The following is a 26,161-nucleotide window of genomic DNA, read 5'->3' on the forward strand; positions in this document are numbered from 1 at the left end:
GACCCAGCACCCCTGACACAGCCCCCACAATGTGCCCAGTGCTGCCTCCCGAGACTCGTCCTGCGTAGGAGCGTTGTTTTCCAAACTGCACACAAGGGCACAGGGCCCACAGCGCCCGGAGACGCCTGTAAGACGAGGGGCCCGCGGTGCCTGACCGTGGCCCCATCGAGGCCTTCCCTGCGGGGCTGCGACGGTGGCGCGGCCTCGCCCTCCGCCCGGCGACCGATCGGACACGTGAGTGGGCTGGCGTGAAAGCACTCGGACATCAGGGACGCGCCTCCTGGGGCTTGATGGGAATTAATTAATATTTTTAAGGGCTCTGAGATGAGAAGCAGTAAATTAAATGTCAGCGCAGCACCGAGGTTCTGTGCAAACACCAGGAGGCCTGCGGTGCGGCCCCACGGCCAAGGGGCGGGCAGCGCCTGGGGGCATCGAGCTGCCTGGGGCTTTATGGCATGAGCCGGTGCAGGGATGACAAAGCAAGTCCCCAAAACCCTGCCGACTGTGCCAGGCGTCGCTCCTGCAGGTCCACCTCTCAGATGCCATAAAGTCTGTGCACGGAAATCGCAGGGGACACGACAGAGGGAGAGAATAAAGGAGTGAACGAGGAAAGAGGCCGAGGAAGGAGCAAAGCAGCCCCCGCCTGACAGAGCGGCGCCTTCCCTCGCAGGATGGCCCCCGCGCCACGAGGGCCCCTGGCTGCGCCCATGCGGGGGCTGCAGCGGGCGGGGGTGGGGGCTGCCTGCTGCCCGTGCTCCCTCCAGCAGGAACGTGAGCACAGGTGGCGTCCCCACCCTCCCAACCCCCGCAGCGACAGGTCGCACCTCAGGCCAGACCCCAGACCCTGCGGTGCAGGAGAGACCCCTCACACCAGCGAAGGTCTCCTTCCAGGCTAAGCACAGTGTGTCATTGGAGGTGAGCACGTGGTTTTTACGGCGCCCACTTTCCCGCATCTTGCTCTCCATTGCTTTGGAGAAAATGTCTGGGGAAGGGATCGAAGACGCCCCACTGTCACCAGCCACCCAGAAGTCTCACCCCTCGGTTTCTTGAAGCCTAGAGGCCCATCGGCAGCACTGATGTCAACCTCACTGACGTCAAGGGGACAGGAGCAGACCTCACGGCGCGGGCACCTTCTGCAGGAAACAGCGCCCTGTGGGAGAAGAGCGGAGCCGGCGCCTTCGCAAATTGTTATTTCTTAAGGGGGCGAGGACTAAGGATCTCTGGAAGGCTCCAGAGAAAACGGCATCACAGGCGAGACCTGGAGTGTGAACAGCCCCCTGGGCGGAGGGAGAGGGCACTGCCCGCAAACAGCACCCAGCGGCAGGAGGCCGTGCGCAGAGCCGCCGAGAGCCCGAGGCTGCGGGAGCGGGTCCGGGTCCGAGGCGCTTTCAGCCCCCTGCAGAGTTTAGACTCGGTACTGAGGCCGCGGACCCATTCACTGCTTTACGCGGCCAAAGGCCCCCCGAACGCGAGGCCTCTAATGCCCCGACTCAGGGAACCAGGGCAAGGCCCTGAGCTGCCGTGCGGGGCATCACGCTGTCGTCGTCTTTTAAATCCTCACCCGAGGATGTGTTTATTGATCTTAGAAAGAAAGGGAGGGAGAGAAGGAAGGGCGACAGGGAGAGAGAGAGAAGAGAGAGAAACATCCCCCGGGGAACCTCCCGCGCGCCCAGGCGCAGAGCAGACGCCACCGGGCGGCACAGGGGGCGGTGCTCCCACCGACCGCGCCGAGGCCAGGCCGTTTCCTGTCTTTTGATGCTGCTGCTACGGCTTCAATCACAGCTGGAGGTGACTCCACAGTGACTCAGAAGTGTTTGCATTTAATCAAATTCCACTCACCACACATCTTTACTTAAGTGTTTCTGGTCTCCTGGAATTTTCTGTGTCAATAAAGTTTGTGGAGGCCACACAACGTCTCTGCCTTGCACTAACACAAGGCTCGCTGACCTATAAATTTCCAGAGCACCTTCAAGTCTTAGGTGAACTTAATACTATCACCCATGGGCACAGCCGTTTGTCACCGAAAAGGCCTGTATTTCTTTCGGGGCTGGCAGGCTGTGCCACTCCGACCGCGTCATAGCAGTTCCTGCCCCTACCTCCCGCCTGCGGGGTCCACACCTGCAGCCGTGAAGCAACAAGCAAAGGAGTCGCACATGCAGGGAAAGGAGGCTGCAGACGGGAAAACGCCCAGCGACGCGGCAACTTAGGGGGAGAGACAAACCACCCTCAGAAAGACGCGGCCAGGCCGCCCGCTGACTTGTTGGAAGCAACACTAGAAGCCAAAAAAACACGAAATTGCAGCTTTGGTGCAACAAGAGAAAATCAGCGTCAGACCACTCCATCCCCAGTAAAAATGCCTCCCTCCAGGAGTAACACACACAGTGAGGTGGCAGAAACTGAGAGCGCTCGTCCCGGAAGGAGAGGCTGCAGACAAGGACATCCTGGAGGAGCGCCAGACAAGCGGGAGGGACGGAGGGAAGGAGCCCACGAGGGCCGGCGCCAACAGAGGCAGCCGCAGCGCAGCGCCCCCCCGGAGGGCCCGGGAGAACGCCCCCTGCAGAGGGTGCCCAGCCCCGGGGTCTCAAAATGCCAGTCCTTGCTCACGGCAACCAGAACACGCTGGGAACGTGGCTTCTTCTGGGTCTTGGACAGGAAATGGGCAGGATGAACCTGGCTGTCCCGTCACACCGGGCAGCAGGAAGCTGCCCAGGAACGTGAGCGACAAGGATATGCTGGAAGCACTCGGGAGACAAGCCACCCGAAAGAGGCCCCACTAGCTGAGGACAGGACAGCCGAGCTGAGAGGCTGTCCCTGGAGCCGGGGGGGACAAGCTGCAAGCGCCACCTGGGCTTCCACTTCGGGGCCGGCCTTTGGCACCTCACCGGGGGGAGCCCGCAGGCGCCTTGGCCCTCTCTGCCCGCCAGAATTCTCCTCCAAAATGCGACGGGTAAATGAGCCAAGGCTTAAGGTGATCTCCCCAAACTTGCAACGTAATCCAAAATGTTGACAGGCAATGACTAATCTCGCAGGGACCTAAATCAGGAAAACGTGCCACGAAGGCCCTCACAGTGGCACTCCCCACGCCGAGCGTCACCCCAAGCCCCCCAGCTCTCCCGCAGCTCGGCCCCAGGTGCCGGGTCTTAGCTCGGGGCAGCCGGCGCCACCTGGGGCCCCGGTGCTTGTCACGGGGAGCCCGCTCTCCACTCCCAGTGCGCGTCCGGTCGCAGCCGGCGGCGCCTCGCCAAGACCTGCTCAGGAGGGCAGAAGGGCACCCAGGTACACCGAGCTCTTCCAGGGACAGCGGCTGGACCCCAGCGGGGCAGCGGCCAGGGCGGTGCCGGCGCGGGGCTGCACAGCCTCCCCAGGGCCTGTCCTGTTATTTTCTTCCAGAATAACAGCACCCCGACTTCCATGTGGGCACAGGGCCACCCGGGCAACACTCCCTAGTCTCCTGGGGAAAGTGCTAGGTGTCACTTTTAAGAAACATTCTTAAAGATATTTAAAAAATGGGGGGGGACCCTTATTCCCGCCTCTTCCTTCCTGGAGGGTGAGAAGTATGCGTCACGGCTGGAGCCCGGCGGCGAGCTCGGGCAACACAGTGACAGAGAGAACGGAGAACCGAGTGCTCGCTGCCAGCCCGGGCCCTGGCGTGACAGGTGCTACGGACGTCAGAGCTCCGATGACTCCCTGGATCACCGTCCGCGGGTGGACTTCGATTTCATTCCCACGTCCGTTATTTTCTCCCCCGTAACCCTCGGCCAGTCTGACTCCCGACACAGTGACCATAAAGAGACGGGAACACAGCCACAGAACCAGCTCAGCGCGGTCCCGTGCTGCTTCTACCCAGACACCGAGTTGTTTTTCAGAGGCAATGGACCCAAACCGCAAGTTATGCCGCTGGAAAGTGAGCAGAGGGGAGAGCACTGGCCTCCAGCTGCACCGGGAACCAAAGTCTCCCCCAACACACACACACATCCCCCCGACGGAGCCGAGAACCCTAGAGGTGAGGGGCCGCTGTCCAGGAAGAGCTAGTGCTGAAGCCATAAATGGCCCACACCTGGAGGTCCCAGGATCCAAACCTGTCCCCTGCAGCGCGTCTGCGTCCCTGCGCCCTCCCACCCGAGGCTGCCCTGAGCCCCGCCCTGAGCCCCGCAGGGAGGCAGTGCTGGGGAGGGGCCCTCTCCCTGCGCCCTGTAGGGTTGCCTCTGGGGACAAGCCTTCCCTGCAGCGTCCTCTGGGCTCAGTGGCTGGTCTCACTGCATGAACCCGCACAAACCTGGGCTCAATGACAGCAAGGTGACAACCACAGAGGGTGGACCCTGGGCCACGCTTCCCCTTCAGTGTCTGAATCTAAGCAGGTTTTTCAGTGGGTTGGTATCTGTTCAAAAGCCTGTTTTGTGAAATTAGCCCTTTTTTCCTCCAAAGATAAACCCAACTACTGACCACCGTGCTTTAAAAGGTGCCCTGGAGTCATGCCCAATGGAAGTGATTGTTGGGGTGACGTAACAGATGATGACAACCGCCCACTTTGTAAATCCTATGGTCGTTGACGTGCACAAAGCGCATTACCCACGACAACTCTGTCCCCGACCGTTGACACCTATTGCAACTGGAGTGACCGGATGACAAGACGGGCAGCTGATAATCCAGAAAAGAAGACCGGACCGCAGGAGGCGTGGCTGAAGGGGGCGCCGGCTGCCGAGTGGGCCCCCCAGCCCCGCAGAGCTGCGCCTCGTCTCGTCCTCCTGCGGACCCTCAGAACCACCGCGTGGGCGCAGCAGGCGCGGGAGGAGAGGGACCGACAACCCGCAGCGCTGGGGTTCCCCCGGCACCGCAGCAGGGGCGTACACACGCACGGACGCTCACGCTCACTGGGCGGCCCCTGCTGTGTGGGCACAGGGGAGCCTAGGGCTCAGGAGGCGGGCACGCCCCCCGCCACGCTGGGGCTCTGGCCTCACAGGCCCACTGAGGGGAAGGGGGAGCGGGCGCAGGCGGGAGACTGGACAGTGCGATGGGACCGCGACTCTGAGGTGAAAGACAAGGGACGGCGGGAGGAGGAGGGCACAACCGGCCGAGGGGAGCCGGGCTGCTGCAGCGCCTCCTGCCCCAGGGCGGGCGTGTGCTCCTCGGCCGCAGGGCTGCTCCCCGGCAGGGGGGCCCTCGGCCACACGCGCTGCGATGCTCAGGAGTGACCTGAAATGGCGAGAAAACGGGGTGGGGCCCGGGGATGCAGGTTAGCGGTCAAGGCAGGGGCCGGCAAATGCCACCACGATTAGCGAGCACCCAGAGCACCCACAGCACCCACAGCACCCACGGTGTCTGGGCCGCGCCCCTCCCCTCCAGATGGCGGGGTGGCTTTCAACTGTTACCTGGACCCCTCCTCCATCTCAAGCTCTCCAACTTCAGGAGCAACTCCACTCAGACGCAAGGAGCCTAGAGACACCTAAGTGCAGTGTTGTCGCTGTGGCAGACACAGGCCTTGAGAGAGAGAAGCCGTCAGGCTGAGGGAGGCGGTCAGAAACCAGACCCACGTGTGACTGAAGGAAAAGACAGAGAAGGGCTTTGAAACAGCATCAGGTGCAGAAAAGAAGGCCAGGAAGAGGGGCAATGACTGCGGGGGAGGCGGCCCCGCGGTGCTCACCCGCCACCGAGTGGCCGGGGCTCACAGGGCCCAGGAGGGACGTCGCCGGGCACCGCGGAAACGAAAGGCGCTGCAGGGACGAGGGCTGGGGGCTGCGGCAGAAACCGCCGGGGCCCAGCTCCCACAGGAGGGCTGCCGCACGGGCGGCCCGCGGCCCGCAGCGCCCTGGGCAGGCCCAGAGGGGCAGGATGCAGACCGAGCTGCCGGGGACAAGGGGTGCCAGCACCCGCTGCCCTGGGCTGCGCTCACGCACACCCCCGAGGCTCGCGCCGCACACGCCGCTCAGGCAGCTCGCAGCGCCGCCCCTGCAGGGGCTCGGTGCAGGTGTGCCCGCCTGAGGGCCGGGCAGTGAGGCCCTCGCCCCACGGGAGCCTGGGAGGTGGCGCGGGGCGCCGGCTTCTGCGGCAACGCCGGCGAGACACAGACGCCGATGAGCCACCGCAGCATCCTCCGGGGCTGTGGCTACAGAGCCTCTTCCCTCCATCAATACCAACTTGTCCCTCATGAAACGCTGCCCAGGGAACGGCGTTTAACATGTAAAACGCTTGTTCTGAATGCTCGACGTGTCTGAGGCTCTGGCCGAAGCGGAGAGAAGCTGCGGTCTTCAGGGCACAGGACGTGCTTCCCACAGTCCCCAGGTTGCCGCTCTGTGCACGTGACACTGCGACAAAGGGTCAGGGAAGTAAGAGCTGGCAAATAAAGGCTGCCAGGAAGTCAGATAGAGAAGAAATTGAAACGTGCGAGAAGCACCAAATATTCATTTTCTCACTTTCAAAGGCATGCGGCAAGGCACTACGGTATTCACCACGGAGCTTTCAAACCCAGACAGGGAGGCACCGCAATGCGGCAGCGGCACGCCCTAGGCAGGCACCGGCCCAGGGCGGAGAGTGGCCGCAGCGCGTGAGCGTGTGGGGAGGCGCGTCTTTGCGGACGCCGTGCCCTGGTCCCTCCTGCTGTCCACTTGCGCGCCATTCCCCCAGCAGTGTGCCTGCCACCGCGTGGAATCACGTCAACATGCCACGGCAAGGTCGCCGGGGTCAGGGCCTGCGGGGCGACTGCCACGGCTCCTCAAAGGCCTTCCTGAAAAGAACAGAAGTCTGCTCTGTGAACTCCGAACTCCGGTGAGAGTTAGAAACTGGTCCTCCGAGCTTAGAGAGATGATACAATGTAACTCTGCACGTTAGAGGGGCCAAGAGATGGTAGAAACGGGAGCTGGAAGGGCTGTGGATGCAACCTGAGCAGCCACCTGGAGCACATGTGGGCTCCGCAGAGCTCACCAGGGTCAAGCCTGTCTGCTGAGGGTCCGCCAACCTCCCCCCCGAGGCCACTACCCCAGGCACGTGCGCCTAGCGGCTCCCCTCCCCCAGCGCTGGGCGCCCTGAGCGACGGGCTCCGATGGAAAGGGGGAGGCTGTCGGCACAGCCACAACTAAAATAGAATGTGTGTCTTATATGTGAGCTGCCATACTTTGGGGGGAAACAGAGAAACAAAAAAAGAAGAAAATAAATAAATAAAAAGAAACCGGGGCCCCTTCCAAAGCAGATGTTCCAGCCGTGAATCCCTGCGTCTCGCACGGGCACCACCCTGGGCTTCAGGTTCCCATCGTAAGGTTGCTCTGCCCAGGGCACTCATGCTTTTTTGGCCAAATGGCGGATCCTTGAGAATTTCCCCATTAAAATGATTTCACGCAAAGGCTAACCTGATGTGGAATATCGGGCCCCCGGTGGGACCCAATGAATGAAAAGCACCGGCCGCTGTCTGACGTGCAGGTGGGAGTCCCGGCTACGCAGTCCCGTTCCCCGAGGCTGGCCAGCCGCCCTCCGGCCCCGTGCCCAGCCTGCAATTCGCCTAAAGCACATCCAAGGGCCCGTTTGTCCCACGAAACCCGAAAGAATGCCGACATGTCCTCTAATTTGTCAACAGTCTGTCGGCTTGGCCCCGGGAGACTCCGGCTGATCTGAGGTCACGCAGTGTGTGAAGGCCGCGGCCGCAGCAGGACCGACGTGCAGCTGCAAACAAGTCCAGGCCGAGCGCGCAGCGTGGCTTCCCAGCGGGGAGGCAGGGGCTCCCTCTCACCCGTCTGCGCTCTCTGTCGTGACCAGAGGAGCTCAGAAATAAACTTTGAAAGCAGCGCCCGACGCGTTTTCCCTGGAGAAGGTGGCCCCGTCCCCACGGTGTCCCTTCACGCGTCTGGTCCTTCTTCAAATGCGTGACAAACCACGGTCTTCTCGGGACGTCCTGCCCGGCCCGGGTCCCTGCTCCAAGTTCAGGCGTTGCCGATGGGGGGCGGGGGGGCGCCCACCTGCTCCTCCTCCTGCCCCTCGAAGGCACCTCACTCTTCTGACGGGGAGGCCCGTGCCCCCGCACATGGGGAGACCTGGGGTGCGCTGCGGAAGGTCTTCTCAGGGCTGGTGCCTGGGGAGGCTAAGGGAGAGGGCGGCCCCCACGCGCCCGGGCTGTGGGGAAGGTCCACGTCCCAGCTAATAGGGCCATGGCCACGCAGAAGGCTCCACACAGGTGATGCCGACGGCCCCCTATGCACCCGCCACGAGGGCAGCTGCAGGCAGGCCCTCGGGCCTTCCTGGGGACAGGGGCGGGGGTTCTGGCCTAGCCAGCATCTCATCGGGAGGCCACAGGACTCTCACAGCATCTGGTGGGGGAGCCACCACCCGCCCACGGTGCAGCCCTTGCTCCCGGCCCGTCTCTGGTTGGCATCACCCATCCCGAGTGTGAGTCCCCGACCCCTATCCCCGCCCAAACTGCACACCTCACGCTCTGAAGTGCAGGGGGACTGTGCTTGGCTTCCTGAGCAGTCTGGGCGCAGTATCAACCCAATGAGCACCACCGATGAACGCATGCACCCATCCATCCTTCCATCCTTCCATCCATCCATCCATCCATCTGCGCCCGCTTTCCCTGCAGGACTTGGGACCTTCGCCCGTAGGCATCTCACCTTTACACCCACAGTGACACGCGACATGCTTCCCTGGGGGAGGGCCTTTGGTCCCATTCTCTGTGCTGGGCCGAGCGGTGTCCCCGCTGCGGCCTTCGCTGCACACACGCGGTGGCCACGGCAGCAGCGCGTTTTAGGACAGCCTCACGCTCACCCCCAAAAATGACGCATCTGGAAGACATGTCCACTTTGGGGGGACCTCTTCTGTTCCCTATCTTTAAGTTCCCCAGCAAGCTCCACAGACGGAGGAGAGAAAGGGCCTTCTCAAATTCACACCAGGGAGGAGGAACAATAACACAAACACTCTAGTTTCACAAATTTGGAGAAAGGTAATTTTTTAGGTAAATCCAAATGGCACTATTCTAATAATTCATATTGGAAAAGACAGAAAATGTGGTCCTTCCCAGGACAGAACCAACTAGAAGCCTCAGGCACACCCTGCTCCCCACCACGGCCCACAGCTGGGACGGAGCAGACATTGCGGGACCAGGCAGACAGGAAGGAAAGACGGCACGTGGTCTCGATGGCTGACAGACGAGTGAGACGCCTTCCGTGCTTCATGTGGAAGTTTCCTGGAGTTTCCAATATTTTTTATTGCTTTTAAAGGGTAAACTTCTCCAGGGGAAGCAAGGACAGCGGGAACGCGGCGCATCCTCTCAGCTCCCGTGCCCACTCGGTGCTCGGGAACCCGAGCCTTTGACTCAGTCAGTGTGACAGGACCCAGGGAAGGTGGCGCACGCACGCCCTGCTGCCAGCGACAGCGTGGGCTTTTCAGGGATTTCCTTTCAAATGTTTTAGCTGACAGAGAAAAACGGGGTAGAAAGAAGGGAGAAATTAGGAAAAATACAGGAGGAGGAAAAAACCTGGGCAGTCACCATAGCTCGGGAAGCATTTGGGGAGCAATGCAGGTGAAAACCACATCGACATTCTGGATCTGACGTTTGTACAAGCACATTTCCCCTTGTGAGAAAAGTGCCAGGCCCTTGAGGGGCAAGCGAGCGCTGTGCATCCGCTGCAGGCCGCCACGGCCGCCAGCCCGCAACGCCACAAACGGGCGTCCGCTGACCGAACCGCTTCCCACAGCCCCGGCCGCTCTCTCATCCCCGCAGCCGCCAGCACTTCCACCTGCCAGGCCACGGGTTCTGACCACAGCCAAGTGCTTTTTGGAGACCAGCCGGGCGCGGGGGGAGGTGCTGGGAGAAGTGGGCCGAGCGGAGGCGGACAGCAGCACCAGGCGGGAAATCCCAGCCCTGTGCGGGGACCGGCACGGGGCACAGGGGCGATTTTCTCAGGTTTGCTGCTGCCTCTTGGGAGTGGAACACAAACGAGCGCAGCTGCGTGTGCCTGTGCTCGGGGCCTAAAGGGCTGGCATTTCCTTCTGTGTGTTATCACAGGGAAAGGGGGAGCAGCCCCCCAGGCCCTTCTGGGAAGCGGGAAGCCCAGCTCCTGGGAGGCCCGTTGCTGTGGGGACTGCACGCAGCCAGGAGCCAGGCCTGCGGCCGCCCACACTCTGCGGCCGACAAGCCCTTTCCCCGCAGGGCCTAGAGCGGCCTGCATCCTGCACCCGGGCCTCCCGGATGGACCGCTGGTGGCTGCCCGGGCCTGCCAGGAGCCCAGTCTCCACTCCATGGAGATTAGAAAGTGCCCAGGAGGCAGCAGGACGAGACCCCAAGTCAGCCAAGACGGCCCTCGAATGCCGCCCCGAGACAGGGCAGGGCGCGCCAGCTGTGTCTGCTTGGGGCCCAGGACGCACACGCTCACATGTGTGCACACACGCTCCCACATAGGCACCTGTGCGCATGGACGTGCTCCCACATGTACATACCCACCCACACGTGCCCACTCACGTGCACTCAGGCGCGCTCACATGCACGCACTGGGTCTCTCTGCAGAATGAGGCTGGCGTCAGGCAGGGGCGCCCTCCAGAGGCCTGAAACCCGCCCCCCATCCCCCGCCCTCTCCACGGACCAAGCCACACCCTGCCGGTCTCCGAGCTGCAGGCTCGCTTCCGCGGTGCCCTCCAGCGGCCTGGTGCCCGCCTCCCCCACAAGGGCCCGGGTCCCACTGGAGAGCAAAGCGACTGTTTCACGTCTCCAGAGCAGGTGAGGAAAACTGTAAATGAGATGCCTCCGCAGGCTGCCAGGCTCTGCGAAGGGACAGGTGGGTTTCATCATTTCGTCAACGTAGAGCCGCTTACAAAGTAAGAAGGAAACCGTGCAGCTGCCTCAGGGCGGGCAATCCCACCTGCAGGAGTGTATTTACTCGCGAGCGATGAACACGTGCACACGCAGAGCCCGCCCACGAGCGTGCCGCGCAGGCTCCGCTTGGCCCCGCGCCGCAGGACGCCTCAGCGCCAGCGCCTCCGCCCTCAGAAAGAGGGCGAGCTGCTCAACCGCGGCACGTGTCGAAGGGCAGGCGGGGAGACGCAGGGGCCGGTCGCTTGCGGAAGGTCAAGCACCGCTGGCCCTGCCCTGCGGCGGCAGCAGTGGAAGGCGCCTGGGAAGGGGCATCGGGGGAACTTCTGGGTGGGCCCACGTGCGGCATCTCGCGTGGAGGGGTCATCGGAAGGGAGCGTGTGGCTGTCTGAAGTCAGACTGAACGCTTCAGACCTACGCATTTCACTGCGCTGTTGAGATTCACTTACAGAAAGGCTGGTAGAATGGCCGGCCTTTCTATACAAGGCGGGACGTCCTAAATTTTTAAAGATCTCAGAAGACAGGAAGCGCACACAGCTGCGAACAGAGAGGGCCCCCGGTCCTGCCGCGACTCCGGGCACCGACGCCGGCCTGGCCAGCAGCCAGGCCACGGAGCGAGAGGCCCGCCGCGGGCGAGGCAGAAGCGTGGGCCGTGCCAGAGCCGGCAGGCGGGCCGGCCACGTTCTCACAGGGCGCCTGCCGCCCGTCAGAACCCGGGAGGGCAGCGGGCCCCTCACGGCAGCAGCGGGAGCTCTGAGAGGACTCTTAACGAGACGCGTCGGATCTCCGCAGAGAAATCCTCCGATGTCGCCCAAGGACCCCGCAAGAACAGCAGAACAGACGGGAACGCAGGCCACAGCGACGGCGGTTAAAACCAACCAAAAGCGCCAGTTCACTCGAGCTGGTCTGTACATTCGTCCCGCCCCAGGGACGATCTCCGCAACCCTGGTGACGGAGCGGGGAGCGGGGAGCGTCCAGGGGACCCCGGGGGGAAGGCCCTGACTGCGGTGGCTGCCGGGCGCGGGGACACGGGGAAGGGGGCGTGGCCAGGGCGCGGGGCGGGTTTCCGCCGGGGCTCTGCCCCGTGAAACGGTCACGGGGCCCCACCCCGCCCACAGCTCCGCTCCTGCGTGAGCGGGACTACAAGCACGTCACTCGGGCATGGGAGGCCTCGCTGCTCCGCGTATCACTGACGGAAAGCGTTGCCGACAGAGCGGGACGCAGCGCTGTGTCGTGGGCAGGACTTTTATCTGCTGCTCAGTGATGGGGCCACCGGACGTCGCAACAGTGGCCCCAGCGCTCCGCTCCCTCGCAGTCAGAAGCCACTCCGAGCCCCCGACGGCTGCGGTTCCACCCAGCGTCGCCCTGGGGCCACGGAGGTGGGTGCTGTGATGTCCCCAGGACGAGCCCTCGGGTCCTCCCGGTCACAGAGCCCCATGGACGGGCACTGACCCCGCCGTCGTCCCACGTCGGGACTCCACCCCCTCCACGGGGCCTCACAGCGAGGGGCCGGCGCAGGCCCGCGTCCCGCTGCGACGCGGCGCGCACACCCTCACGCGATGACGACAACGCTAACACTACGCCGGCACTGACTGTGACGCACACCCACGTCGGCGTCGCCCGTGGGAGGAGAACAGGCCTCTTAGAACCGACAGCGGGCGTGTTCAAGAAAACAGGTAACGAGGTGGCAGTGTTCCCCGGTGACCAGGATCAATAAGGAATCAAAGGGGAGTTACAAGACTGAAAACGTACACAGGGAGGGCAGGACAGGCTCGCAGCCATGGCTGCAGCGGCGACGGGACCGCGGGCCGAGCACCACGGGCAGGCCGGGCGCGGGCGCGCACGTGAGGGGCCTGTACCTGCGTCTGCGCGCACGATGCCACCAGACGCGCTCCCAAGGCAACGCGGCCACTGTCATCGCCTGCACTTGCGTGGCCTTTTCCGCACGAACGACTATGCACCCAGTTGTGCCCGCCCGAGCGCCGGCATCGGGGTTTGGCAGGCTGGCTCCACGGCAGACCGGACGCCAGGGCAGCAGCACTGGCCCGCGCAGCGGGCAGGGAGCCTGCAGAGCGGGGTGGCGCGTCCCTCGCACGGTCGCTAACGTCCCACAACGGGGCGGGGCGGGGGGCGGGCAGGAGAGGTTTTAAACCCCGTAAGTACAAAAGGCGTCAAGAAAAGGGGAAAAGGAAATAAAGAACAAATGCGACGAGAGTAAATAAATCGTAGGGGGCAGACTTAAAGCCAGTAATGTCCACGACCACGTTAAATGAAGACAGGCTACCTGTTCCAACGACGAGACAAGGAAGCCTGTCTCCAGCAGGGGTGCGCAGCTCCGAGCAGTGCGCTCGGGGCCCTCCCACGTCTCGGTCCCTGGCGGCACCTCCAGACGTGGCACCAGGAGACCCGCGGATACAGCCGCCCTGGGGGCCGCAGGAGCCAGGCCACTGCCCTCCCGCAGATGTGCGTGTGAACCCACCCCTGCTGAGGGGTAGGAGGCATGTGAGCCGGTCCCCTGGCTGCCAAAACCAGGTGCAGACCAGGGCGTGAGGCCAGAGGAAGAGGTAGAGAAGGTCAGTCCCCCAGGCCTGGAAGGTCTGGGCCCCACGTCCAACAGGCAGACACCCTGCTGCGGCCTAGGCCCTCTCCAGGCTCCCTCGCAAAGCGGAGCCTGCTCTTCCCTGAAGCCGATGGCCGCCAGCAGCGCAGCCTCCGTGCCGGGCACCCCCGGCCACTGACCAGGCCCCAGGGCCATTGCAGTCCGAGGCCCCAGTCAGCACCCGCTTTCTCCCTCAATGTACAAAGTGAAGAATTCCTCTCAGCGGGACAAATAAGAGCATATTCAAATTAAAACAAGCAAGAGCAGAGCTGTGAAAAGAAAAGAGCTCCAAATTTTCAAAATGAGAAAAACGAGAGAAGCAGTCAAGTCTGTGTCTCCCAAGTGCCATGTGTCCTGGGGAAGCAGAGCTGGCCCCGTCCCCAGAGCTCCCACCACAGGGGGACCTGACTTCCACCGTCAACATGGACTCTTAGGTCACACGGGACAGATGAAGAGCATGAACCGCCGCGGGTCCCAGCCGAACTGACCTTTGCGGACTGATCGCGGTCACGAGTCCTCATTCAGGGGACTGGACAGGCGCCCCAGCCCGGCTCCCGGGGGGCCGACGTGCTGCACAGTCATCACCAGCCGGTTTCTTAAAGGGCAGTTTTTGGGAAAGAGCCGCTTCGGCGCTGTTGAGGCGGGGTCTCCCTCGCCCCACCCACCGCCCTCCTGATGGCTCGGGCCGCCAGGTGTTTGTGCTTCAGACGCAGCTCGAGCAAAGTGTGGAGATCTGTTCAGACATCTTCCTGAAGGCAGGAGAGCAAGCTGATTACTGCTTCCACTACCTACAGCTCTCCTCTCCGCTGAGCTGGCGTGTTCGCTGCCCTACCTTTATGGATTAAAAATAATGACTTCAGCCCTGGCCGATGTGACTCGGTTGGTTGGAGTACTGTCCTATAAACCGAAAGGCTGCAGGTTCGGTCCCCGGTCAGGGTGCGTACAGGAGGCAACCAGTCAATGTTTCCCTCTCCCCCTCCCTCACTCCCTTCCCCTCCCCTCTCTCTGAAATCAATAAGCATGTGCTCGGGTGAGGATAGAAAAAATTACAGAGAAGAACAGTGACCTTTCAGATTGACGAAGGTATTAAAATTATGAGTAAAGCCACGACGTCCCTTCATTGGAGGCTGGACCAAGGACCACAGTTATTCACCAAGTGCCACCCCCACGGCTGTGAGTCAGCCCTGGGGCCTCTTGCGCACCTGTGGCCATCGGCCCGCAGGGGGCTACCCTGTTGTGCCCGCCGCCACAACACCTGGGCCACTCGCGCCAGCTCCAGTGTCACTCGGCCGCTTCCGTTCATTGGGCCGTAGACCCTGTTAAGGGGGAGCTGCCATCTTATCTGCCCCTCACGTTAACCTGTGGGGCGCTCTGTGGGGCCAACGCATAGTCAAGACGTTTACCCTTTTTGTCCTAAAGACAGTAATATAACACTTCTCTTTCATCTAAGACGACAACATCATTTCTCACCATTTGTGGTCTGCCTTGGGTTAAAATGCTCCTCAGTTTAGCTGGTAAACACCGTCCGAGGGACAGGTCCTCCTGGGAGACGCCCCCACCCCCACTGTCCCCTCCTCGTGGCTCCTCAGAGCCACTGCAGCTGCTCTGCAGACACAGGACCAGCCACGCCGGGGCCGGGGCCGGCCCCTGCACAGCCTCTCCTGCGGTCACATTCCACAGGGCACAGCGGGAGACCCGTGGCCCCAGGCGCCGGCCCAGCCCCAGCCCCACACTAGGTGGGCGGAGAGGGTTTCCCACTGGGGGCCCACCGTTAACGTCATGAACAACCATGGCTTCTACATGCAAGGCGTGCAGAGGACTTAGGGCGAAAACCCAAAGTCTTCTGCGGCCACCCCCCAAACTCACCTCGACAAGTGTCTGTGACTGGAACTGATAACACAGCAAGACACCACGAGACATATAGGGACTGAGCAAGACCCAGGAAGCCACAGGCCCAGGCCTCCCACTGCATGCCCCGCCCCCCAGGACATTTGGAGGGTGGGAAGATGGCAGATTGCTCATCTATCGTCCACCTGCCTACCTGCCTACCCAGTGACGCATCCATCCAGACACGTATCCCTTGCACACCTACACTGTTTGACAAACAGGAATAGGTATTTTCCCAAAGAAAATGGCCAGATGGCCAGAAAGCACATGCAAAGGTGTTCAGCATCTTTAGTTGTTAAGGAAATGCCATCTAAAACCACCAAGAGGCACTACTTTACACCCACAGGGTGGCTTTGATAATTCTTTTTTAAAAACACGGAGAAGGACGTGCTGTCGAGACTACGGAGGCGCTGGAACAGGGCAGGGCTGGAGCACGTGTGGCCCTGAGAGGGCAACTGGGGCTCCTCTGAAGGACAACGGGGCTCCACCGGCCCTGCACGCCCGGCCCCCGGCATGCGCCCTGGGGAGCGGGAAACGCCCGTGCACCGTGCTCATGGCAGCGCCACTCAGGGCAGCCAAAGGTGGAAGCCCCCACGGTGTCCACAGAAGTGCGAACATCCGCCCAGGGACCTACCGCTCAGCTGTAAAACGGACTGACTTGCTGAAACATGCAGCCACAGGCATGCACATGTACAAATCGTGGAAACACTGTGCTAAGTGAAAAAAGACACACGAGGCCACGTAGTGTAAGATTCTGTTTATAATTTTTTAAATCCTCACCCAAGGACATATTTACTGATTTGAGAGAGAGAGAGAGAGAGACATTGACATGAGACAGAACCAGCAGTCAGTTGCCTCCTCAATGTGCCTTGACCGGGGATTGAACCCGCAGCCTTTTGGTGCATGGACGATGCGCCAGCCAACCAAACCCCCCTGCCAGGCTGCCGTTTATAATTTTAGGTCACATGAATGTTACCTCAATTTCTTAAAAACCTCCACCATGTGTCACACTAACAAGTGAGTCCTTGGCGTCTAGCGGTGCCGGCGCCTCTGATGCCCTGGCACACGAGTGCGCTGTGACACCCAGCTCCCTTGGAAGGCAGAGCCCAGGACGACAGGAGCACTCTCCCTCCCCCGCCACCGCCCCTCCACGGCACTTTCTCACTTGGCCGCATGTCATCTGACACGTCTTCCCAGTTACACGTGTCGAGCAGACCAGACCAGACGGTGGGCCCCTCACACACATTCCCCCCACCCACTCCTTTCTGACTGAGCACGGCACCGCCCCGACCCTGCACCCACTGCGCGTGGCCCCCGGAGCTGTGCGCACAGCACGCTGCACCCTGGGCTTCCAGGCCCGCTCAGCCACCCATGCCCCGTGGAGCCTGGGCACGCCAGCGTGCGCGCGCGGACGGCGTCCGGCCCCCGTTTTCCTGATCTGCGCCTGCAGTCGTCGTGCGCACGGACTCTTCCTGCTACAAGGAGCGTGGAGAGGAGAGGCGCACCCTCTTTAAGCAGAGCTGAGCCTTGTTTCTTTATGAAAATACAATGGCCGCACGCCGGTCCGTGTGCGGGGAGAGCTGGGAGCGGACTTGTCCAGGCAGGAGGGTGCTGGGGACAGGGAGGGGCCGGCATGGGGAGCAGGACTCAGCGGCTTGTGCTGGGGACAGGCGTTCTCGGCCACTAGCTGCCAGGCCCTCCTGCTGCACCGCTTTTCCTCGCTGGCTTCTCCCCACCGATGCCCACCGACATGCACGGATCCAGGGTTCACTGGGAACCTCCGTGTTACATCGTGAGGGTGGAGCAAAGCCAAAATGCAACACGCCCACGTCCAGCCCCTTCACCCAGGGCCTTCGGTGGCCACCAGGCCCTGCCCGCGCTGCCCACGCCCGGCTCCCCTCCTGCCGTGCACTCTCCCTGCCAGGGGGTGCCACGCCTGCCCCAGGGAGGGCCGCCCGCCCACCCCACCCTTCGGGCACGCGGGGAGGGAGCCTGCGTGGCGAGCCGGCGAGGCCAAGCCTTCCTGAGCAGGACGGAGGGTCTGAGATCCCCGCGGCCAGGGCTCCCCTCAGAGCAGCCGGGCCCCAGCCACGTGGACGGCCCCGTGCGGGGCAGGTCTCCCAGCCGCCCTGAGAGAAGGCAGTGGGATGACAATGCTGCTGCTCGCTCACGAACTGCAGTGGGGGATGAGTCAGCACGAAGACTCCCGCACACGCCCGCTCAGGGCCCCGACGCCGCGACGCCCAGCGGCTGTCCCCGGGGCGGCCACTGGAGCCGGGCACAGCCGGCTGCCACGGGAAGGCTGCTGAGTGAGCGCTGTGGGGGGGTGGGGAAGATGACGAGGGGCACGTGATTAAAGCCAGAGCAAAAGACAAATAAAAGGCCCGTCACGGGGACAGATGTTCACGTTCTGGGCAGAGAGGTGTCCAGGGAGGCTGCCGGTGCGCCCGCCCCGCGGGGGCCAGGCAGCGCCTGCGCGCCCAGCAGAGCGGGCGGTGGGGCCCAGCGCTCCACACAGACCCGACGCCGTGAGCGGGGCCCCCTGCAGCGGCTCTGCCTGCGGCCACGGCCCTTGGCTGCAGCGAGTCGCAAACACACAAACAAGGTGGAGGAAGCCCAGCCGGAGGACCCAGGGAAATGGAAGCCGGGGAGGTGACAGCCAGAGAGGGAGCCGGCCGGCCTGGGGCTGAGGGCCCCGCCGCAGCTGCACCCACGTCGCGCCGGGACTGAGGGCAGGCCCCGGCCCCAAGCAGGCTCCCCAGGGACGAGCCACGCTGTCCCCAGCGCCCCATAGGTGGGACGGGCTCTGCAGAGCTGGCCCTCCCTCCAGTGCCCACCCCACCCCGGCTCTGACCCCAGAAGTGCTGCCTGGCCTGACAGGGACTCCAAAGCAGCCGTTTTCTACGGGTCACCACAGGCCGCTCCGTGGCCGTCAGAGGGACACGCTGTCAGCACAGGCCCCACCTGCAGCTGCACCCAGGTGCGCCGCGCTCTAGGGACAGAGGCTCCTGAATTTTGACAGGGACCTCCCAGAGGTATCAAGTGAGACAGAGGGGACAACAAAGCCTGTCGGCCCAGATCCAAACCCCCGCTAAGCAGCAGCCTTCCACAGAATAGAAGTCCCTCGTTACTGACAAGACAGGTAGACGTGCGCAGTGCACATGGCCACCCTGAGACACAGAGATGCCTCACAACATTGGGAGCCCAGTGCCGTGAGCAGGAGCGACCGCAGGGCCCCCGCTCAGGCAGGAACCCATTCGTCTCTGGCTTTTCTCTCTCCGCAGCACGTAGATAACACACAAAGGACCCTGATTCAAGACCACGTGGATGAGTGACTCACAGGCGGAAGCGCAGCAGCCCGTCTGCCCTGCCCGGCGGCTCTAAGCCGCGGCTTCCAGGAGGCTGACGTGCTGAAGTCCGAGGGGGAGCAGAGGCCACCGGAAGCCCCGGGAGGGGGCTGACTGCCCACCACCCCCTCCTGGCACCCTTAGGTGCCTCCAGAGCCGGCCCATGGCCCAGAACTGAGCAGAAAGGCACCTCTGGAAACACCCCTGACTTTCTAATTTTCTGTTAAAATCCTCAAACCACCTGATGAGAAAGTCTAAAGGAAGTAGGTCTTTGGGTGGTTTACAAATAACTTCAGATCTAAGGCAATTGGACACAGTTATCATACTTCACGCCACTCTTCCTTTATTAAAAAAAAACAACTAAGAAGCAAGCAACAAAAGCAGGAATCAAAGGCAACGCACGTCAACTGTGCCATCTTTTGAACACCAAGCTCTTTGATTCCCAGCGGCGTGAAAACCAGACGGGAAAAACAGCTTTAGCTAGTTGAGCTGCAGCAAAGTGGCTGAAAACACATTTCTTGTGCGAAAAGAAAACCATGACTTACAGGAAAGGTACTTTTTCTTTTCTAAAGGTTCTGGGCGGCGAGGTTGGGAGTGGGGACTGGACGCACTTGAAAGGGAAGTGCAGGGAGGGGGTACCGATCGCAGAATTACAGGGGGAGACGATGTCCTAAGTTCTCGCCTGGACTCAAGGACTGTTTGGAACCCGGGACCGTCGCTGCCCCGACAGGGAGAGGAAGCGAATGAGGGCCTTACCCGGGGCTGCCAGTTCTCGTACTGCTTCTGCAGGTTGGCTCCGATGGTCTCCAGGGCTTTCTGAGGCCCCATCGACAGGGGATCTGAGGAAGCAAGGAGAGGAGAAGGCCTTTACATGCACATCCTCGTCTGCAGAATGTCGGGCACAGTGCGCATCTGAGGCACCGCCTGACCTGCACAGGGCAGGGCCTGCGGGCTGCCTGCGCGCAACAGGCTGCCGGAGCCGCTCCCTGCCTCCCGGAGAGGCTGGGCCCTGAGCGCCTGCGGCCTGTGCTCACCCCGGCCGCTCCTGTGCTCCATCCCTGTGAGTGCGGAGTGGCTCGGGCCGGGCATCTGTCCAGCAGACACCGCACGGGGGCAGGGCCTATGGCGAGACCACAGCCCTCCCCGCCCAACACGCGGCCGCCGCACACGCATAGGAAGAGGCAGACAGAGAGGGACGAGGACGTGCTGCGTCCTCCTCGCAACGCTAGTTCACACGTCTGCGTCTGTGGTGTGCCCGCTGGTTGGAGGGGTGGCTTCTGCAGCCAGTCGCCGTCGGCCAGCGGCCCCTCGACGGGCCAGCTGTGGGCGCTCGGGCCTGTGCCCCGGGGCTGCGTTAGAGCTGCTGTGCCCAGTAGCCTTTGCCGAAGTTAAGGTGAGAAATTTTAGAAATATTGCTTTATTCATTCATGTAAATTAAGAAGCCCATTACATTTGAACGTTAATATTTATTATAAAAAATGACTATTCCCTCTGCCATAAAACATGACAAGAGCCACGCTGTCCCACGTCTGCCATTTCTGCAACACATGGTGTCACGGCACCAGCCGGCCCACACGGCTGCTCCGCCGCCCCCGCGGTGGCCTGTGCTGTCCGCCGCTGCTTCCCAGGGCAGTCCGCTCCACTGCCCTGACGTTTAAAGTCGCCTCTCCAGGCGGGCGCGGCCGCCCGCCGTCGTGCCACCACACCACACGTGACAACAGTGTCCGGCCGTTTGGGAGGTGGAGTCTGACCCCGCAGCCTGGAGTCTGGCCCCTGGGGATGAACATGCGCTGGTCTCTCCAGCTCCTCGAGGGGTGTTTTCACCCACGGGAGACTCGGGCCAGTCGGAAAACTGGCTCGCTGAGCTCCACGGCTCCCTGTCCCTCGCTGTGCCATCTCGGCTCCTGTCACAGCGAGGGACACTGTCATTGGTGCTCCTGGGAGTGACCGTCAGCTTCCAGAAGACGCCTGCCGGTGGGTGGCCTGTCGTTCACTAGGGGAGAGGTGAAGCCCCCGGAGAGCCCGCGGCGGGCCAGCCCCCAACGCCTGGGGCGCGCGTCCCCTCCACCCCACACGCCGCAGCCTCGGCGGCTGAGGGCAGACAGCGGCGCCTCAGACACGCACACGGGGCGGGTTGCCGAGTCGGGGTCTCGCGTTCCTCCTCCTAGGAAATAAACCACCAAGGAGGCAAGAGAGGGTCTGGGCAACGAGAGAGGCAGAGGCAGACGGAGAGACCCCGAGGCGCCCATGCACCAGGCCTGGGGCGCAAGGAGTCCGAGGGGATGAGGGGGCGCTGACACCCCGGAGATCCCATTACCAGCATCTGACTGGTCTAGTGGAACATATGGAAAGAGTAACATAAACTTGTAAGTTCACAGAAAATTCAGCACATAAAAGTAACTGGCAAGCTTGTAACAAAGGAGAAAAAGTTCCAGGTGTGGATGAGGAAGGGCGCGGTCAGAGAACAGCTCTGGGAAAGTGGGGCGACAGCTTCCAGCACCTTCCGGGCCGGTCAGTTTTTCGGCCACGTGCCTGTGTTGCTTCGATTGAGAACAGCAACGACGATGCACTAGGAGTTAGGCACAGGGTTTTAGAGCTGGAGACCTTCACCATGAGGGGTCGAAGCTGTTAAGGGCTCTGCAGAGGCAGGCACCAGCCTTGCCCGAGGGCCCAGGTCACGGGCTGCAGAAGGGCAGGGCCAGGATGGAGGGACACGCGGCGACAGCGGCCTGCACCCGATTCACCTGGAAGGGGACGGTGCATTTGTCAGAGCTGGTGATGCAAGAACGTAGGCGATGACCGTCCCCCAGCCGCGTCCCGGGAGGACAGCGCCAGGGTGGCAAAGCCCCCAGGGCCCCGCCAGCTGCGCTGCCCTCAAGTCCCAGGGTGGTCTGGGAAAGGGGGAGGGGTCTGGAGAAGGGGGCGGAGCCAGCACCGCCCCGCTCCGGCACAGGCCAAGCAGAGCCCGGGAGAGCAGCGGCCCCGCTGCGGCGGCCAGCAGCCCCATGGCTGTGGTGGGCACACTGCCACCTTCACGGACGCCCCGCAGAGCCCCCGCCACGCTGGCTGACATCCAAGCTGCCGGAGAAGAGGAGGTTTCCTTCCCAGAAAGCCAAGGGGCCAGCCCAGGAACGCCCCAATTGGGTACTTCTCGTGCCTCCGCTAAAGGCCCGACAAAGTGGGGGTGCCCAGGGACCCCAGGCCGGGGAAGCTCTGCACCACACTCCAGTGCAAGCTGCACCCCTGGGGCGCCCCCACCCTCCGCCCGTGTGCACACCGTGTGGAGAGCGAGCAGCGGCGGCCACACCGTTTGTGTGCCGGGCTCCTGCAGGCACCGTGCCCTCATTGGAGGTGGCGGCTGACAGCAGCCTCCCTGCTCCCTGGTCCTGACCAAGGCGCCGGCCATTCATCAGGCTGCGGTCCACTAAGTGGGTGTCACATCCCGTCCGCTGGGAGCCCTGCGGCCTGCTAATCCCACGGTTTCCTGCCCAGAGCGCGGCAGTGAGCAGGAGAGGACAAGCAGGGGGAAGGATGGGACTGAAAAGGCACGTCAGCACTGCGTTAACGAGGCTAAGCTAAATAATTTAAACAAAACTAAATTCCCTCGAGGATGTTGCTGACAGTCACATCCATCTGATGGGTGAGCACAGCAGCCAGGACATACGTTTAAAGCCGCAGCTCCGTCTCAGAAACGCTGCTCTGCCTGCCCGGGTCTGCGTTTGGTGAAGGAGCGGGCGGCGGGGTGGCCGGAAGGAAGGAGAGGCGGCGGTGACTGGCGCCTGCACAGACGTCAGCCCTTCGCCAGCCCCCCGCCTGCAGCTGTTCAGCGGGCCCTCTGTGGTTCGGGACCCTGGGCCTTTCCAGGGACAGGAACCCGTCCGGCCGACCTCAACGCCCGCAAGAGCACAGCGTTCCTGTCACCTCTGGTCGTCCTCACACACCCTGTTCCAGGGCGTAAGCTGTGGCGAGCCGGGGGCCCGGGGCAGGGCGGGGAGGGTGACGAGAGCCAGGACCGGGCCTCTGGCTGCTGTCACGCTTCCCGACCCGGCCAGACGCGCTTCGGAAGCGCCGTCAGACTGCATGCCTGCACGCCTGCACGCCTGCACGCCTGGGTCGGCGCGCCGCCCTCCGCCACAGGCGGAAAGCGAGGGAAGCTCGCCGCTCAGGGCGGCCTCGGTGTGGCAGCCCCCACACGCGTGTTTGCTAATTGAGTTACTAACGGAGCTGCCGACTGGACCGGGAGCGAATTTCTCCGTGCGGCTTTGAAGGACTCTGCCACTAATTAGTCGTGTGACCTTGAGCAAGGAATTTTAAATTGAGAAAATACATAATGGCAAAGGGCCACTTTGAAATAAAAATGGCTTTTAATGGCTCTTCACCATATTATGATAATACTGCCTGCGCATATTTTGTAATTCGTGGCCCCTACAGCGAGAGGCATTCCACCTTCCTGAGCACCAGGGCCGAGCCAGGAGCCCCGGCGACGCCGCCTGGGCCAGATGCGCAGCTAAGAGCGCCTGTCCCCGTGCAGCCCGCGGCAGCGGGCCGCTCCCGGGTCCCCGTGGCAGTGTCGGATGCTGGGCCACACGGCGCAGCCTCTGAGCCCGCCTTGGGGCAGCTCCCAGTGTCGCCTCCGCAGAAAGGCCACCTCGTTCTCTGGAGCGAGGGCCCCAGCAGTGCCCAGGGGCCCTGACAGCCACCCCCAGCGCGGCCCCAGCAGCTGCTAAGGGCCTGTGGCCGGCACCACAGTCCGCGCCCCCTGCTCCAGAGGCCGGGGCTCACCGGGAGGGGTTGGCGCGCTGTCTGCTTGTCCACCCTGCCGACGCAGGTCCGGTCGCCGCAGGAGCCTCAAGAGCCACTTCACAGACACTGTGCTCCAAGCCTCCGGACCCAGCCTCTGCCACGTGCGGGGAACACAGGCACGGTCCGCAAACGCACAGCAGAGGGAAGACTCCGTCCCTTTTGGCGACCAGTTCTTGTCCTCGAGGCCAGAGCGGCGCCGACGTCTGAAGGTGTGAGACGTGTCCGCAGCAGGAAGTCCCCGCACAACCCCCATCCCGGCCCACACAGACCCCACGCCCCCAGGCCTCGGGAGGGAACGAGACGTGCGGCTGCTGCCCGGTGTGGCTCCTGGCTCCTGTCTCCTGGGTGTGGCGTGCACCGCCCCCCCACAACCTGTTGAGGCCTCCAGGCGGCGCAGCCGCGGGCCCCCTCCTCTGGACGAGCTCACAGGCCGGGGCAGAGGCAGGGGCCGGGGCTGGGGCCAGCATGCAGGCGTCTCCGCACTGAGCTGTGTGCCGGCTCCTCGTTGAGTCCCGCTGGGCTGAGAGGCAGGTGCTGCCCTTGGCTCCATGTCAGAGGACGAAGTGAAGTCCCCGACGGCGAGTGCCACCAAAGGGCGCGGCCCCTGGAGAAACGGCTGGTCACAGCAGCACGGCAGGGGGAGGGCGAGCTGGGCCCATGGGTGGGGGACTCGGCCAGCGTGGGGGACAGACGGAGGCCACGTCAGCGCGTGCGGATGATAAAGGAGGGCAAACCGGGTTCTCACCCACGGAGTTGGGAAGGACACAGGAGTCCCCTCCAGCAAGCTGAGAAAGGACGCGCGAGCAGTGCTCACAGACTCAAAGCACCACCCCCAAAACCGCGTGCTCGCAGCAAGGGCGGCGGAGGCGAGTGTAGGCACCGCACTCTGCGGCATCGGTCAGCCCCGCGCCGCCCGACAGGATGCGGGGGGAGCCCAAGGCCCCGTTCCGCTCCAGCCAAAGAGGCAGGACCGACAGTCACGTGAGGCCTTGCCAGCAGCCGCCGCTCACCGGACAGCCGGGGGCCTCCTGGGTGGCACGGTCGCGGAGGCCAAGGAGAGGCCGAGGACCTGCTCCAGGATGACCGAGGCTGAGTTAAGGGCGGCATCCGGCGATGTGCATCCAGGCCCTTGTGCCCTGAAGGGCACCCTGGGACCAGCGGATGACCCACGCTGTGCCTGAGGCTCAGGCGGCAGCACAGCCCGAGCTGGGAGCTGGGTGAGGAGCCCCCGCCGGCAGGATGTCGGGCACGAAAGGGTGCGCGGGGCTGTGGCGCCGTTGGGGCAGCTTGCCCTCTGACGGCCCGGGGAAAATGCCGCTTTGGGCTGCACTTGCAGCTTTTAATTTTTTTTCAAAATTAAAATTAAAATACAGGCTGCTTGATGCCACTGAAATGTGCTGAATCAAACCTAGGCTTGTCCTCTTACGCCATTACTGGTGAAGTTACCAGGGCAAGGAGCAGCCCCACCCTTGCTCAAGGCCAAAAGGAAAATGTTCACTTCTGAAGGCCATGTGCCCTTCTGAACTCAAAATCCATCGAAATTATTGCAAAGTAGATGACAGTCCTAAACTGCAAAAATTTTTTACAAACACAGTATTTAAAAATATATCCATTTGCCGGATCTTTCACACAAGCAGGAAGTGTAGAATTCTTTTCACGTTCACTGACGCTGCCCTGTAAATTCTGACCAGCCAGGCTGACAGGGAGAGTTCTTTAGTTTCCACTTTCTTCCTTCTTCTTCTTTTCTTTTTTTTGTGGGGCCCAGGGGCAGGGGAAGGAGGCCTCCTCAGTGTGGCAGGTGCTGTCAGCAGCAGACACGGCCCCCACCAGCAGGGCTCCCGCACCGCCAGGAGCACACCCGGGACCCAGGGCCTGGCTGTAAAAACCCAGCCTCGGAGTTACAGAGGGAGACAGCAGAAAGCAATTGATTCAATTCAGCTGTGACAAGGCGTAAATGAAGTGGGGACAGTCAGTGCTGGCTAACAAGAAGTCCATTTCCATCCTGGCTGGCGTGGCTCAACGGATTGAGTGCCGGCCTGTGAACCAAAGGGTCGCCAGTTCGATTCCCATTCGGGGCACGTGCCTGGGTTGCAGGCCAGGTCCTCAGTGTGGGGTGCATGAGAGGCAACCACACGTGGATGTTTCTCTCCCTCCCTTCCCCTCTCTAAAAAATAAATAAAATATTTAACAAGGGGGGAAAAAAAGAAGTCGATTCCCACCAGCCTGGTCACCAGGAGCTGGCAGAGAGCCAGGCAGCGGCCACAGGCCTCGGCTGCCGTCACCGGGTGTGGGGCTGCCGGCAGGGAGCCTGCACGGGAGGGGCTGTCACCCTGGGACACCCCAAAGAGCAAGGCTGGCGAGTAAAGTGGGGGAGCAGCACTGTTTGCTCGATTCTGACTGCAGTGGTTTGCATTTTTTCTTAAAGTCAATAAAGGGAACCTCTGCTTTCGTTTAGGGCGGAACGAGCTGAGGAGCCCCCGCTCCTGCCAACGAGAGAACGCTGAGGAGCCTGCAGCGGATGCAAAGGAAGGTCCACCCACCGCGGCGGCTTCCCCAACAGATGACCCCGAAACTTAGAGAAAAAAATAATACCCAATTCAAAACACACTCCTCCACAAAACAGAAAAGATGGGAATATTTCTCAACTCTTTTATAAGGCCATTATTATCTTGGTATCAAAATCAAACAAATATGTAGTAATAAAAGAAAACTATCGACCGACGTCCCTCATAAACA

General features: G+C 62.4%; 1 protein-coding gene across 1 annotated transcript in view; it reads right to left on the reverse strand.

The window, feature by feature from the left end:
- RPTOR (regulatory associated protein of MTOR complex 1) overlaps window positions 1-26,161 on the reverse strand; it is a 137,990-nt gene that overhangs the window by 80,525 nt on the left and 31,304 nt on the right. Inside the window, exon 3 of the mRNA XM_054593278.1 lies at window positions 19,379-19,461. Within this exon, the coding sequence (XP_054449253.1) occupies window positions 19,379-19,461 (83 nt within the window). The remainder of the gene's footprint in view (window positions 1-19,378; window positions 19,462-26,161) is intronic.

Source organism: Pteronotus mesoamericanus, unplaced genomic scaffold (genome assembly GCF_021234165.1).
Source record: "Pteronotus mesoamericanus isolate MK-2021 breed Mesoamerican mustached bat unplaced genomic scaffold, CSHL_Meso_final scaffold_408, whole genome shotgun sequence".
Lineage (NCBI taxonomy): Eukaryota > Metazoa > Chordata > Mammalia > Chiroptera > Mormoopidae > Pteronotus > Pteronotus mesoamericanus.